This window comes from Polyergus mexicanus, unplaced genomic scaffold (assembly GCF_030449975.1).
Source record: "Polyergus mexicanus isolate NDT 795.1 unplaced genomic scaffold, iyPolMexi1.0 SCAF_5, whole genome shotgun sequence".
Lineage (NCBI taxonomy): Eukaryota > Metazoa > Arthropoda > Insecta > Hymenoptera > Formicidae > Polyergus > Polyergus mexicanus.
In genome coordinates, this window is record NW_027223325.1 from 9797305 (window position 1) to 9811844 (window position 14540).

A 14540-nucleotide genomic window follows, 5' to 3' on the forward strand; every position below is an offset into this window, starting at 1 on the left:
CATCCGTCCATTTCCCACGACTTGCATAATGCATGCGGCCGTTGGCTGTTGCAGGACGACTAGGTCATCTCGCTCGCTCGTTTGACAGTTCCCTTTGCACTCATCTCCCTCTTTCTCTTTCTTTCTCCGAGTTCGGTCAGTCGGTCGGAATCCTGATTCGTGGGTCACCGCCGACTTCCAGCCTCGAGAGGAATCACGCGATACCTTTGTTTGTCGTCGCTGGACTCTCTCGGTCTGTTTCCACGACCGATTGGTCAATCTCGTCTCTGGAGGCTTGGGCATCGAAGTTTCTGCCGACAAACTTGTCCTGCATAGACGGATATAAATCGCGGACTCAAATACGCTTTAATTATTTTTCTCTCAGACATCCAATAATATGCTTTATTTCTTCGTTTTTATACAAACGAGTAGTTTTATCGTCTTTCGTTGCGGATTTACATGAGCACGTGCTGAGATTTTAAGTCATTTGGCATTTATAATTTTATGAGTTTGGTAAATGGAAGAAAAACATGTTATGACATCTGATCGAATAATTGTCGGAGGATTTAAAAATTCCGAAATGCAATTGGTTCTGTTCACGTGTTAGATCGTTACTCAATATGTATGGCTCTCTCTCTCTCTCTCTCTCTCTAAAAATCTTCCTTCGAATATCATTTTCATCACGTTTTTCATTTGATATGACCTCTATTCTACCTCTCTTGAATTTTTATCAAGCATCTCATTCTTACATCGATATCCCGACTTTACTGAAAAAAGCACGTATGACGAATAAAACTATCTGCTGTAGTAATTTACCATGACGGACAATATAAATTAGAAACAAAATAAAAAAATTTGAAAATTTCAACGTTTTACAGAATATTCGAATATTTTCAATAATTTCAATATTATATATTTTTCACAGCTTTATATATTATTTTAATTATTTTGCTTCAGAAATATTCACTTTTGTTAATAGTATAATTTACTTAGTTTTATTAAAATTTCTATTTATATATTATTCGTTTTTACAAAATATAAATATTTATTTGTTTATTTGAGTTTGAATTTTAAAAATCTTTTTGTTTTATGTACGTCTAATTCGTTGGGTGCGTTGTTATCAAACGCTGCAAGTCATAAATTCTACAGCAATAGAGAGAGGGGGATGGAGGGGTATTAAACGGATTAGCCGGTATTCTATCAACGCCCAGCTCGTGCTCGCATTTATTATTATTCGCGTCAGTAAATCGATCGGCATTAAATGTTTACGACGTCGAAAGAACCACGTCTATAAAACGCGCATTTCAAGGTGGAAACTGGTCCTGTCGCGTACAGGGATTTGTATCACATAAACAGCACGCGAACGACAAAGAGTCCATTTTCCTTTGAATGAAAGTAACGCATCATTGAACAGCATAAAATCATGCGGTTTACGTGCTTTTCATCGTATAATATGCAATTTGACATAGAATCAAATTTTTAAGATGTCATCGAAAGAATGGTTTGCAAAACAACTGGACGACGCATGATATAACATCGTTAAATATATATATTACATCCAAATGTATATTTTTTGATAACAATTATCATATATGGTATATATACTATATTTTTAGCGGACGACATCCCGCACTTTTATAGAAAAATCAAACGGAGATATATAAACTAACGCAGAGTGAAAGGAAATATTGAATAAATGTTACAAAAAATTAAAACTAAGTTGCAAAATATTATTGTTGTTTTGCAAAATATATATATGTTTCTTACGCATTTCTTTTTTTAAAGTTATTTAATCAAATGAAAAAGTTTACTATGTAATTGAAAGATTTTTCTATCATAAAAGTCACGCTATATCACCAGAAACGTTACGAGCAAAAGTACACACGCCCGACCAGATGTTCCAGAGTTTATGCTATAAATTTTTGTTACGTCCTTTTATATGCGTCTTGTGACAATATTGTTGGAATTAAATATAACTGGAAACTGCTGAGGAAAAATGGGATAGTTACAACTTTAGACATACTGTTATTGACTCGCGACAATACCATGTTTGTAAAATACACGTTTCGACACAATTTCTGTCGCCAAAGTTGCGACAGAATCTAAAATAAAATCGAATTAAAAAATATATCGATGACAGAGCAGAAAAATATAATATTGACAATTGATAGAACTTTCGTAATTATTCAAAAAAGTAAAGAATATATTATAAAAGCTTTTTAACGAAATTAAAAAATCTTTTTTTTATATTTAATGCGCAAGATTAAAAAGTTAATAAAATCAAAGTAAAATTCATAGTTTCGAGATTCTTGTTAAAAAATTTATCGAAGAAAATCGAGGGGCGCGTATCACTTCCGTGATACCGCATGAATAACTGCAGCCGGGCTTCCGTAATGCTGCGGCAACGACTGAACGATTCCAGATAATTACCATTCTGCGCATTCTGTGACATCTTTTCATTCGGATATGTACTCGCTATAAATGGCCTCGTAACCATGGAATGCGCAGCGTGCGAGGGTCTGGCGCATAGTCATCTTTCATACTTTGACTTCCGGTGAGATGAGTATGAGGTATCGCTTTGCATGCCGCGGCTAGTCTAACTCTCGGATGGAGACGGATGATGAATCTGCCAGGGCTGTTTTATGATTACGCGCCGACGATCTCTCGCTGCTTCTCTTCGATGTTACGACGGGCGCCGGTTTCTATTTCGCGCATCAATTCAGTTCTTGTCTCGCGATCTACGTGTCCGAGGTATATAATGAATAAATCTCAAAGTATATGTATGCTGCGGAAAAAAGACCGCGTCGGTCTCACGTCATCGTAAAAGCATCGGAGCGAAAGAAATTTTGAATACAAGACTCGTACATGGATTAGCGTACTGGTAGGATTGTTGCATCGTTAGCCGATTTGTACTATGCTCGCATTTCGGTAGCGGTTAGGAACTAATCTCCATTTTGATGCCGGGGATTGCATAAGGAGGCTTAACCAATCTCTATCGGTTTAAGCCGTATTGCGAGTTGCCGAGAGAAATTCCCAAATTTACCAACTCACTATTACAATGCATCACCGATAAACCGTGCACGATAGTATCTCTCTAATGACCGCTCTAATAACTATGAGGAGGGGAATCTACTTACTTATCCTGGCCCGCGAGTTCCCGCGGGAGCCACTGCGCAGGACTACAGATCTTCTCTAAAGAGTTGGCGGTATCCAGCATCCCGCTCTCCGGCGAACCGTCGAATATCTCGATTGCCGATTGGCAAGACTGCGCACTGTAAAATCGAACGGGGAACATATGTATTTATCAATGGATTTTATGATTGACCGCGTGTCACAGAAAACTCAACATCGATATCTCTCGCGCAATGAATTTTTTCAAAGATAAATATAATTTCACTTTTGGTAATTTTTTGAAATTTTTATCAAGTTATTAAAAAATTGAATTAAATATACTGATTCACATTTGTATTTATTAATTTCCCTTTTAATCTTGAAGAAAGTGAACGTGTCGCGTTTGCATATTCCGAAATAATTCGCTAAATTGAAACAAAATATTTGAATGTTATGTTTCCGTTCCCTCTAATCGCCTCAGAGATGTAGCAAGAAAGCTGCAAAGCTGCAAAAATCCGACATCGATGCCGCTATTGCGCGCTCTTACTCGCGCAACCAGCATAAAAATGACTAAAAAAGGAAGAGAAATATTCACGTGGTTGATCGGTGAACGAAGCGATATTCTCCTCGTGGTCGGAAATATTTTCTCGGTTCACTTGCCATTCCGATTTACAATATTCCGTTCAAAATTCATGCTACCTTCAATAAAGCTCTCCGTTTTGCGTCTCATGCGTGGCATATACATTCAGTTTATGTCGAGTTTTATACCTATATATATATATATATATATTTGCGATTTCGGAGACACTGACAGTAGCAATGCCGTGAGGATTGTCAAAGATACGAATCATCGACGAGATCGTCATCGTTATCGGTTCCGAGGGTAGTGATCTCATCCCTTTCCCACAACGCGTTCCATCTTCTGGCTTGCACGGAACACAATCTCTATAAGACACGGATACGCGTTCCGCATGTCGCCGCATGTGTCTCGCATGATAATTGAAAATACCCGGGATACGAACGTGAAATGCGTCGTGTCTTTTCGCCCCCTTGCCACCCCACGTGATGTAACGCTACTTTCCTGCGATGAGCCTTGGGACGGCTTCTCCCTGGTTCCACGTTTCGATAAGTTACGCAAGCAACCGCTAACTGTGAAATAAAGATCCCGTCGCGCAGACGTAACGTGCGATCGAGAAATATCTAGTTTCTCATATACATAACAAATGTTGAGCGATATTATTGGAACGATTTTCTTAAAATATCCTGATGCAACATTCAAATTTCTATTAATTAAAGCATCAACGTGTTATGATTATAATTTTATATAGTAACCGCTATTCAGCTGGTCTCTTTACCAAGGCAAAAATAAAGAAATTAATATCGTAGAATTAAAAACTATTTAAGAAATTTCAAACATCGCGAATTAAACATTTTAAGCTATTCAGAATTATTCAGAACAAAAGTCCACTTAGCCTTTCCAAAAATTAATATTTCTCTTCATCTTTCTGAGTTTTTTATACGAGCTCAAAATTTTTAATTCGCCGTTCGAAAGCTTTTAAATAGTTTTATTCTACGATGTTCATTTTGTTTATTTTGCCATAGGGAGCAGCTGGCCAGGTGTAACTTTATATCAAGCATTTCTCGAATAAATAAAAACGCGTTTGCAATCGATGTCAACAATGGAGCTCACGGTCCCGCTTAATGCATTAATCAATAGTGCAAACTATATCGATCATTTTTCGATTATATATCACTATTCTAATGTTATATCCTCGTAAATTTGTAGAGATTGGCAAATGCGATCGAAAACAATAAACAAACACAAAATGTAATTCTGTCCATCGCACTATGCTCGTCATTATATGACTGAAGTTTTTCCTGGTCTTTGAACCGACGCGATTAGAGAAACACGTCGATATAGAAGACACACAGTTTCTCGCCCTCGTCTGACCGCGATCGCACGCGCGTCTCGATGTACGGCTTCTTACCTGAGGTTGTAACTAGCTAAGGAGACGTGTCCGGTGTCGTAAGCGCGACCACGCAACACGAGTCTGCATGTCGTGGACTTTGGCTTGCCCCTGGTATCGTGGTGACCTGCCCGTACCTTCTCGCCGCTCACTTCGAGATCGCAGCTGCTGATCACGGCACCTTGATTCTTACGGAGATCGTGTAGGTCACGGTTGTTGTAGCTACCGGGCTTCATTATCTCAACTGGAGGATTGGAAGAGAATCGAGTGAACTTGGACAATAATTTGGTTGTTTTCATATAATATAAAATTAAAATAGAAAGAAAAATTTTAAATGTCAAAAATTTTAAATAATGCAAGAATCTATTTTAAATTATTAATCATTTCGCAGAAAAATAAAAATGGAAAATTCACGAAAAGATAAATATTATTGAGAATTATGCAGGGTAAGAATTTTTAATCCTAGTTACGCTCTTCTTATATTAGAGAGATGATACGTACATTATTCTTTCTAATTAGCTTAGAAATTATATATATATATATATATATATTGCACACAATAGAAATAGAGGAATTATTATTATTACTTACGACTTTTATTTATACTGTCGACAGCAATCGTCGTTGGAGCTTCTGTCGTCATTTCTATAAAATTCAGTGTCGCTACGAAACCGTTGTAATCGAAAGGTGACACCTCGGGACCAGTTCTGTAAAACCAAATAAATTTCTTTAAAGATGCATAAAAACAGGAAAGCTATATAAATTAATTAAAAATTTGTAATAAATTATTTGTTTCATGTTCTGATAAAAAAAAAAAAAAAAAAAAAAATAGATCTTTTACCTAAACTCGACGAGAAGTTCTTGACCGTCATATATCAATGCTATCTTGTCCTTGCCGCAGAGCATCTTCAGCAACGGGCTCGACGTGGTCGGGCCCGAATAAACAGCGATATAATCGCTGGTACAGTGACTGAAACGAGAATAGAAGTATCTCTATAATATTATTATATATTTAGGGCGGTTCAAGAGCTTCGATACTCTCTTCATCTTCACGCGCTGGGATAAATGCCAATATAAACGAGAGGTGGAAAATAAAACAGGAGACGGCATGGGAGAAGAACAGACTACCGAAACGATCGAGAATCATGTACCGATTTATCAGGGAATTCACGAGGATGAACTGGATTCGAGGGGAGGCCGTGGAAGTTTTGCCATTAAGAAAATATCCAATATTACCGGTAAGGCGAAGAGCGGCTGCGCCGAATTACCGCGATGGGATGGCGTGATTTATTTTATGAGGAAACTTCATCGCGCCTGTACGATCCTCGGCAGGGACGATCCCTCGCAGCTGGGATCACGAAAATACGATTTTAATAATGTGGCCAATTAGGGGTCATCGTGGTTTTCCTAGAGGAGATTAGCCGCACCTTCGGATTACCGGATAGACGAGCGGTGATTAAAAGTAGTCTCTCTCCTCGCAATTATCGTCGCGATAATATTATGTCGTGTTATATTGACTAGTTCTAAAATAAAAATGATTGCTCTTTGTTGCTTTTAATACTTTCGTGTTAGATCGTTATATATATAATTTATCAAAAATATTATATATATATATATATATATATATATATATATATATATATATATTTGTATAATTTAATAAATATTAATCGGTTTTTGCATCGCATGTAATATTTATGTTACATAAATTAAAAATTTTAAACGGTGATTTATTTTCTTCTTTCTAATTCTACTGTCATTCTGATATTTTTTCGGAAGAATATATAATATCAGATGAAGGAAGATAATTTTCTTTAAAATTTTCTAAGCTGTATTATTTGAATCTAATAGAAATAGAATCTAAATGTAGAATCGGAATGTAAAATGTGTAGATGTATGAAATGAATTTTGTGCGGAATTAATCAAAATATATCTTCTGATCCATCAGCGGTATTATTACAATCAAGTGAGTGCTGCGAGCATGTCAATGTTGAAATATTCGAATAGTATTCGTCAAGATTCTGAAGAAACTGCTCTAAATACGTAACAGGTGCTTTACGAACTTTTCTCATAATTCTAATTAATTACCTTGAAGTACGAGTATGAAGAAATTAATGGGAAAACTTTGTTGCTCATGATTCGATTTTGCCAGTTAAAATTTTGTAGTTAAGATGAAATTTCATATCTTTCAAATATTGCTATTTCGTCTCTCATTATTTCAGATTATATTAACCTACCCAAATGCGCATTAACGAGCAACATGGATTGTAATGAATCAATTACCATACGTTACACGTTCTATTCGATTAGCATTTCAGTTTCGATCTAATGATCCTCACATCATGTATAAATAATCTCGATGCATATATAATCATTTTAGTAGATTTTTTTTTCAAATTTTTTCAGACTTATTTCATCAAATATATATATATATATTTTCAATTGATTTAATATTTTATATATTTCTTTTACTGTATTTCATTCTATAATACATATGGTGTTTCCCGCGGCGGTATTAAAATTGGAAATTTTTTCATTTTTCTCGTTTTCTCACACGAGCTCATCGCTTTCGATAAATTAGATCTCACCCCTTGAATGGCGCGAACAATGAACAGGCCGTAATTATTTCCATTAAGAGAGAAGGAAAGGGAAGGGAAGAAGGAAAGGGGGACTGTCGGGAACGGATCGTTGCCGCGGAAATAGTTCTGTACGTCATTTTCCGCCCGAGCGGTTCGAACACTAGAAAATCGGATTCCTCCAGCCTCATTTCGCACGAGGCTCGTGTCGCCCCTAGCTGTCGTGGAGCAGAAAAGAAGAAGCGAATAGGCTTTTTTATACAGCGGAACCATTGTGTGTACATGTGTGTGTGTGTGTGTGTGTGTATATGTGCGTGCCATGTTCTGGCAAAGCTCGTTACAAAATGTCCTGAGATAACGTGGACTCTGGCACAAATCCGTTGGAGTAAATTAAAAATTTCCCGGACTCGATCCTCTCCCTCGCGAAACTCGCGCCGCGCCGGCACTTTCGTATCACATTCGGCGCGAGCATCGGATAAACGGAGGGAGTTTACATTATGCGAACCAGATTTTGCAGCCGCGCAAATACTCTCGTTTATGAAATCAGTCCTCCTCACTTTTATCTCGCGCGTCCTGCGTTACAATTGCTAAATAACTTTTAAGATCATCGATGACCACGACGATTCAAAACGGACACGCAAAATCCGAGGGGAAATGAAAAAAGGCGGTACGCATACAACGCGCCGATGAATACGTTGTCGCGAAACTTCATCGTTCCGAAATATCGTTTCTGTTCGCAATTATTCAAGAGCGCGCAAAGTTTTGCAAAATCGAATGAATCGCGAATATCTGCTAGCCTTAATTTTTTTTTTTTTTTTTTTTTTTTTTCATTTTATTTTGTACAGATATTCTCTCATATTCATTCATATGTTTTCGGGATATTTCATCATCCTTCATTTCGATATTGCGAGTTCTCGCGATTTCGCGTACCCTTCAATATTTCGGAAAAATGATGTTTTTTAACATTATCCCGTATTTTTCTCCCGGGAGAATCTCGAGCATTACGATTTTTCGAGATTTCACAACATTGTACATTTATTCGCGATTCAAAACACAAATAAAGGTATCCCGATCGAAGCATTAAATGCGGAGGGATGTTTTTCAGGAACAGGTGTGGCATAAAGTCCCACGGAACATTTTATCCTCATTAACGACGCCTTTGGAAACATAATAGCGGTTTGCTAAAAACCGCTTTTCGCTCTGCTCGCCTTAGCCTCTCCTCAACGCGCTGATTATAAAGTGATTAAGGGGCAAAATCCGAGTGCAGGGGAATAGCGAGATGTTTGTGTAGTTGCCGGCAAAAAGACTCCACGGCGATTAGGATGATTTTATTAATTAAACGTAGCCGCAGTCACGCATATAAAGGATGCTATATATATCGTCGATAATGCTATCCTTCATGTGCATCAATTAAAACTATCGCTAGTATAAAGGAACCGTAACACTTGTAATTTTATATTCAGCTCTGCTTCCCGTTAATGGACGCAACATAATGTGTTCTTTAATTATAATGAATAACATTAAAGATGCGCAATACACGAATAAAATCTCATGGACAAATTGATATGATTCTCTATTATTCACGTAATAACACGAATCGAATATACATACATATAAAAATGTTTCTTAATTATATTCCTAATTATAGATATGTAATATATGGGACATATCGCACACTTTTTTACAATTGCAAGTATTCTCTGAAAAATCGATTCTTCGATTTTCTTTGAAATACACACACATCATATAAAAGCCAAAAAATATCTGAGAAATGTCTAAAAAACGATAAGACGAATTTAAGTCGATTTTTAGATATCTTTTAGGCACATGTGCTGTCTGGAAAGTGATATTATTATGCGAGATATACACAAATATATCCGTGATCTGAAATAACGCTTTTGAGGGAGCACTCTATTGCGTTTCATTATACAAACCGGATCGCCCTTTCGATGGACGACGACGGCGACCGAGCGAAAAATCTCGGCAATCACAAGACCCGTTTCTTGCTCTGACGTCTTGGTTTTATTCATTCCACGAGCTTGCTCTCGACAATCCATTCGCCTCTGGTTCTTTCTTCGCGCGGAACCTAAGGTGCGCAGACAGTTTCAGGGTATATGTTAATCCGCTTGAGATTACATCGTCGAAAAAGCGTCGGACCGTAATTCCGTTTCCGCAGGAAGAAAATGCGACGGCACTGAAAAGAGCGATCTTTATGCGGGGATTCTCGTCTTGCTGTCATGATGATTCTTCAGCGTCTCTTCGCCATATTGAATCGCGACGAGAGAAAAGTGGATCTGGTTTCGTCCACCGAAGAACCGTGATATATCTACGATTCGCAGTTCTATCTTCCGCGGGATAATTAAGGCGCCGTAACGGCGTTAATAAATTACTATGACGTTACAGAAGCCAGGTGCGCGCGAAGTTAAATGTCAAAAAGGCCGTTGTTGCGTCGTTAATCATCGTGAACGGAGGAAAATGTGGTAGTACAAAGATTAGCACGCCGATTTAATTAAGATTCTCACTGTGGGCGATTTATTGCGACAAATGTATTATTTACGAGAGCACGCGATCTTGTAATATAAAGCACCTTTCTCTATGTGCTATATATTGAATATATATCGAATATATATCCTTGGGAGGAAAAAAAAAAAAAAAAAAAAAAATCTTTTTCAATATTTATTTTATTATTATCCGTATATTTCTCACATTAAGTATTTATAATTGTTTTTTTATTATATAAAATATATATATTGATATATTTTCAAGCTTTGTACGATAGAGAAGCTATCCTGTGTACAGCTCTTACGTTTCATCTTTTTTCGCATCAATTTTTTGTTGCAAAAAACAAGAACGACTGGTACTCTGCCGTTATGTTTTGAAGACTGTATGCAACAAATGCAATTAGGGTAACAATCTCGCGGAAGGCAATAACACCGTAAACAGTTACATTATATGTGACGGTATACGGGTAAATGCTACGTTTATATTACGCAATCAAAACGGTGCCACCAGATATCGTATGTAACTGCGTGTAACTAATGCTGTACTATATACGCTATGCGATATTAATGCACCGCCAGATCCAATTTACTCCTATTAATGCGACATAGATACGTCGCTATTTCACAGTCATCTTGGGGGGGAAGGGGGAGGAAGGGCGCGATAAAATCTGAAATCAAGTATTCGATATACTTTACCTGGTGCCGCCAGTTAATTACGGTAAAATGTGGTCGTGAATCCATTAGCTAGACTCGACTAGAGACGATTGCGCATCGTCATTCTATGTGTTACATATGCTACACATGTCACACATTGCCTACCATGATCATATTTTCTTAAAAATGGCAGATAACTGCATGGGTTCTGTTCTCTTTCATTATCTGTCATTTACAGAAAAATATAGTTCCACAATTAAATATATTTTATTACATGTAATTATCTACCATTCTCGAAAAAAATAGTATATATGATAATATGAAAAAACCGACGAATAAATCGCAGTTCTAGAAAAAAAAACCTGAGATTTGTACCTGTAAATTTTGACATACGCGGGATACAATTTTCCGCGTTTCAAATAATAAAACAACGTGGCGCGAATCGCATTACTTTTGTCAAACTGAGAAGCAATGTTCATTGTTCTAAAGGTCTCTAAGCTCTGGGGCGTGGTTATGAGCTAGCTTGGCATTTAATCCTTTCGTCGTTGTCCCCGGCTCCGTCACGGTGGTGAAATAGAGCCGGCGCCTCGTTGTAAATTCATCCCTGATTGCGAGAAGCGGTCTTCGTCCGCGCCACCGTTCATCCTAGGTGCAAATGCATTGTTATATGAGACCGCTTCCGCGAAATCATGAAACGATAGCTTGGCACCGGCTGGGAGCAACGGTGGCGTCAGAAATACGCTCTTTCCACGTAAACGTGCTTTATCTTCGCTCCCTGAAAATCTGAGTAATTTTGCAAACGTCGGTTTTGTGTATAAAAGCAATGATTCTTTTACCGATTAGTTATTTAAATTAATTATATATTAATTATGTGTTACGTATAGTAAGAAATATTTCTTTTTTTCAATTAATTTTATTTTATCTTCCTCTCTTTCCCTTCTTCCAAAAAATATATAAATAAAAATATAAAATAATTAATACAAAGTCCATATAATTTATATTAACATATATTAGCATTTATTTATGTATAATGTATATATTATAGATTTAATACAAGTATACGTATAACGTGTAAATTTATATATATAAATATATTTGTATAAAATCTGATCTTATTCAATAAATAAATAAGAGGGAATTGAATTAACTATTTTATTTATTAATAATTATATAAATATAATTTAAAGTAATGTTTAAGAATATTAAATATCAGAGTATTAGGTATTATATTTTCCCTTCAAGAGCGTCAAGTAAAAATAATCCAGTACTCTGGATCGTCTTATCGTAGAATGAGGAATTGCTAAATAAATTAAGATAAATTAAATCGTCTACCTTCAAGATTTTCTCTGTTTTTTCCACTCTTTCTTTGCCTTAGTTCCTCATTAAATATTAGGAAGAAAAATATTTATGGAAGCATCTCAAAGCAACGCAGCTTCTTTGCGTCGCTGGGATGCCACTGCTGTAGTGTAAAATCTTATTTCTGTCTCGGAAAACTTAAAGGCTTTTTCAATTCAATTAATTAAGGTCCTTACCATTTCAATTAGAATATTCTTAGCTTCTTACGAATTGCCATTGGAGTCCTCCTTTCTTTCTATTTAGCACTCTTTGGCCAAGCCAAATGATTAAAATTTTTTTTCATTCTCATAAAGAATTTATCACGTTAAATTAAATAATTTTAGCCTGCACACCTTCTCATTTATAATATAAATCACGATAGCAAGTTCTAAAGAAACAAAACTTAAACTTACACATAAGATTATAGACTATGTGAAAAATTTATCCTGACGTTATAAAGCGATTAAATGATTTTTGTGTAGAGTATTCTATTTGAGAGCAATCGTTTTGACTACAGCTATAGTTAAAAATTGAATCGATGTAATAATATAATCTAATTTATTACTATACTTGCGTGAAATAATCTTATGGAATAAGTGTATGCATTTTTTGTTGTTCGAAGATAAAATATAATATTATAGTTACACTTGTGAGCGTCAAAGAGCCTCTTATAATTTTTATACTCTATATATTTTTCATACAAACTGGGTATATTTCCATCGTTATTATCCAAAGATATATCGAAGGTTCTCAAAAACATTAGGTCAAAGATTTCTGTTTCACGCTCAGCACAATGTTATCAAAATTCAAGATATTTTATATTATATTGGTAATAATAATGATAACGATGTCAATGATACTAATGATAGTAATAATAAGAAACAACTAAGAATCACAACAAGTAAATTAATTAAATTACTTAAAAAAATAATCGTTGTTATTTTAAGATGTATTCTAAAAAAGAGAGGAAAGTTTGATTTTTCTTATAAATGAAGAAGAGTTTTGGTTTATCGGATATGTTATTGTACGTCTTAAAAATCTAATTATAAACAGTCGAATATATATATATATATATATATATATATATATATATATATATATATATATATATATATCCATTTAATTAGACATGCAATTTGATAAAGACCCGAAATACGTTGTTGTTTCTGGAAACAATTCAGTGCTTTTAGAGGATTCACTGAGGGTAGCCATTGGCACTGTTGCCTGCGGATTTACCTTGAAATGTTGTTTTCGAGGTTCTGGGGATAACAGGCAAGGCATGAAACAGAGGCGTGGTTGATGTTGGGTCGAGGAAGCGCCACAGAGATAGAGGTATGCTTTATCTCGGAGCTTTACACTCTATTACGTTTATTAAAAGCGCCCGCGGAAGGCGTTTTCATACTGGAAGATATTGATGTGAAAGTAAAAATGTGGAGAGCGTTTCTTTTACGTGGTTTTTTTTTTTTTTTTTTTTTTTGTTCTAAAAATGGCCTTTGAACTATCAAGAAGGTAATATTGTATCAGATTGTCTTTGTCCTTAACTAATTTGACATTAATGTTAAAATATTTGTTGTATTTGTTTCTGTACGACCAAAATTTTAAATCTTTTATTTACGTCTTATAGGTTTACTAAAATAATTACTACAATAAATAATAGAAATTTTTATGAAAGATTGTAGAGAGAGAGAGAAGATATTATTATTATAATACATAAGATTAATTAATAAGTTATAAATAATTTCTAGGCTAAGATAAATGTCAAAAGAATATCAATATGAAAGAAAATCGCAATGCTGACAATTTTGTGAAACCATTTAGATTGAGATTCCATTTCCATTTTACGTGTTTATAAATTACAAATAACAATTATCACGACACAATGATATTCCGTTCTACAAACTCACGGAGTTACTACTTCTTAATGAAGTTCAAGTCGAGACAGCCCTTTGTTACTTCCTCGCTTTGCATTCGCATTGCTTTCAAAACAGGAATATTGTTAACCATTGAGAATGCTCTCTTCTGTGCTCCGTACAGAATGTTTACAGAAATTTTGTGGATCGCGAGAAATGTTCTCGCTAAGCTAGTGCGAAATACCACTCGCCAGACATTCCGAGACATCGTGTTTTACTGTTTCGAGTCACTGACGGCGGCATTCGCGTCGAGCCTTAACGAAAATTTCTCGCGTATTTTCATACAACTCGAGCGGAGAAATTTATTTCGTCATTATTTCGACGTCCCGTTGCCTCGTGATTAAAATCGTCGTCTTTCACGCCCGACATATTCAATGGTTTGCATCGCGAGTTTGATCGCACTTGCAGGCGACGAAGCGAATGTTAAGCGAACGTATATAGCACCTTTCCCCCCCCCTCTCTCTCTCTCTCTCTCTCTCTCTCTCTGTCTCTGTCTCTGTCTCTCTC

At 35.9% G+C, this 14540-nt stretch overlaps 2 protein-coding genes across 11 annotated transcripts in view; one reads left to right on the forward strand and one right to left on the reverse strand.

Annotated features, from left to right (window-relative positions):
• The window catches only part of LOC138933703 (uncharacterized), a 46368-nt gene that overhangs the window by 17993 nt on the left and 13835 nt on the right, over window positions 1–14540 (forward strand). For 2 of the 3 annotated variants that reach the window (XM_070296658.1, XM_070296659.1), the window contains exon 4: window positions 6074–6603. The exons of the other annotated variant lie outside the window; for it this stretch is intronic. In XM_070296658.1, coding sequence (XP_070152759.1) covers window positions 6074–6447 — 374 coding nt within the window. In that variant the 3' untranslated portion in view covers window positions 6448–6603. Of the gene's footprint in view, window positions 1–6073; window positions 6604–14540 lie in introns of those variants that run through there. 3 annotated transcript variants of the gene reach the window in all.
• LOC138933701 (uncharacterized) overlaps window positions 1–14540 on the reverse strand; it is a 211494-nt gene that overhangs the window by 13495 nt on the left and 183459 nt on the right. For all 8 annotated transcript variants that reach the window (XM_070296657.1, XM_070296656.1, XM_070296653.1 and 5 more), the window contains 4 exons: window positions 5899–6027; window positions 5649–5764; window positions 5079–5301; window positions 3117–3251 (listed from right to left, as the gene is read on the reverse strand). In XM_070296657.1, the coding sequence (XP_070152758.1) occupies window positions 3117–3251; window positions 5079–5301; window positions 5649–5764; window positions 5899–6027 (603 nt within the window). The remainder of the gene's footprint in view (window positions 1–3116; window positions 3252–5078; window positions 5302–5648; window positions 5765–5898; window positions 6028–14540) is intronic.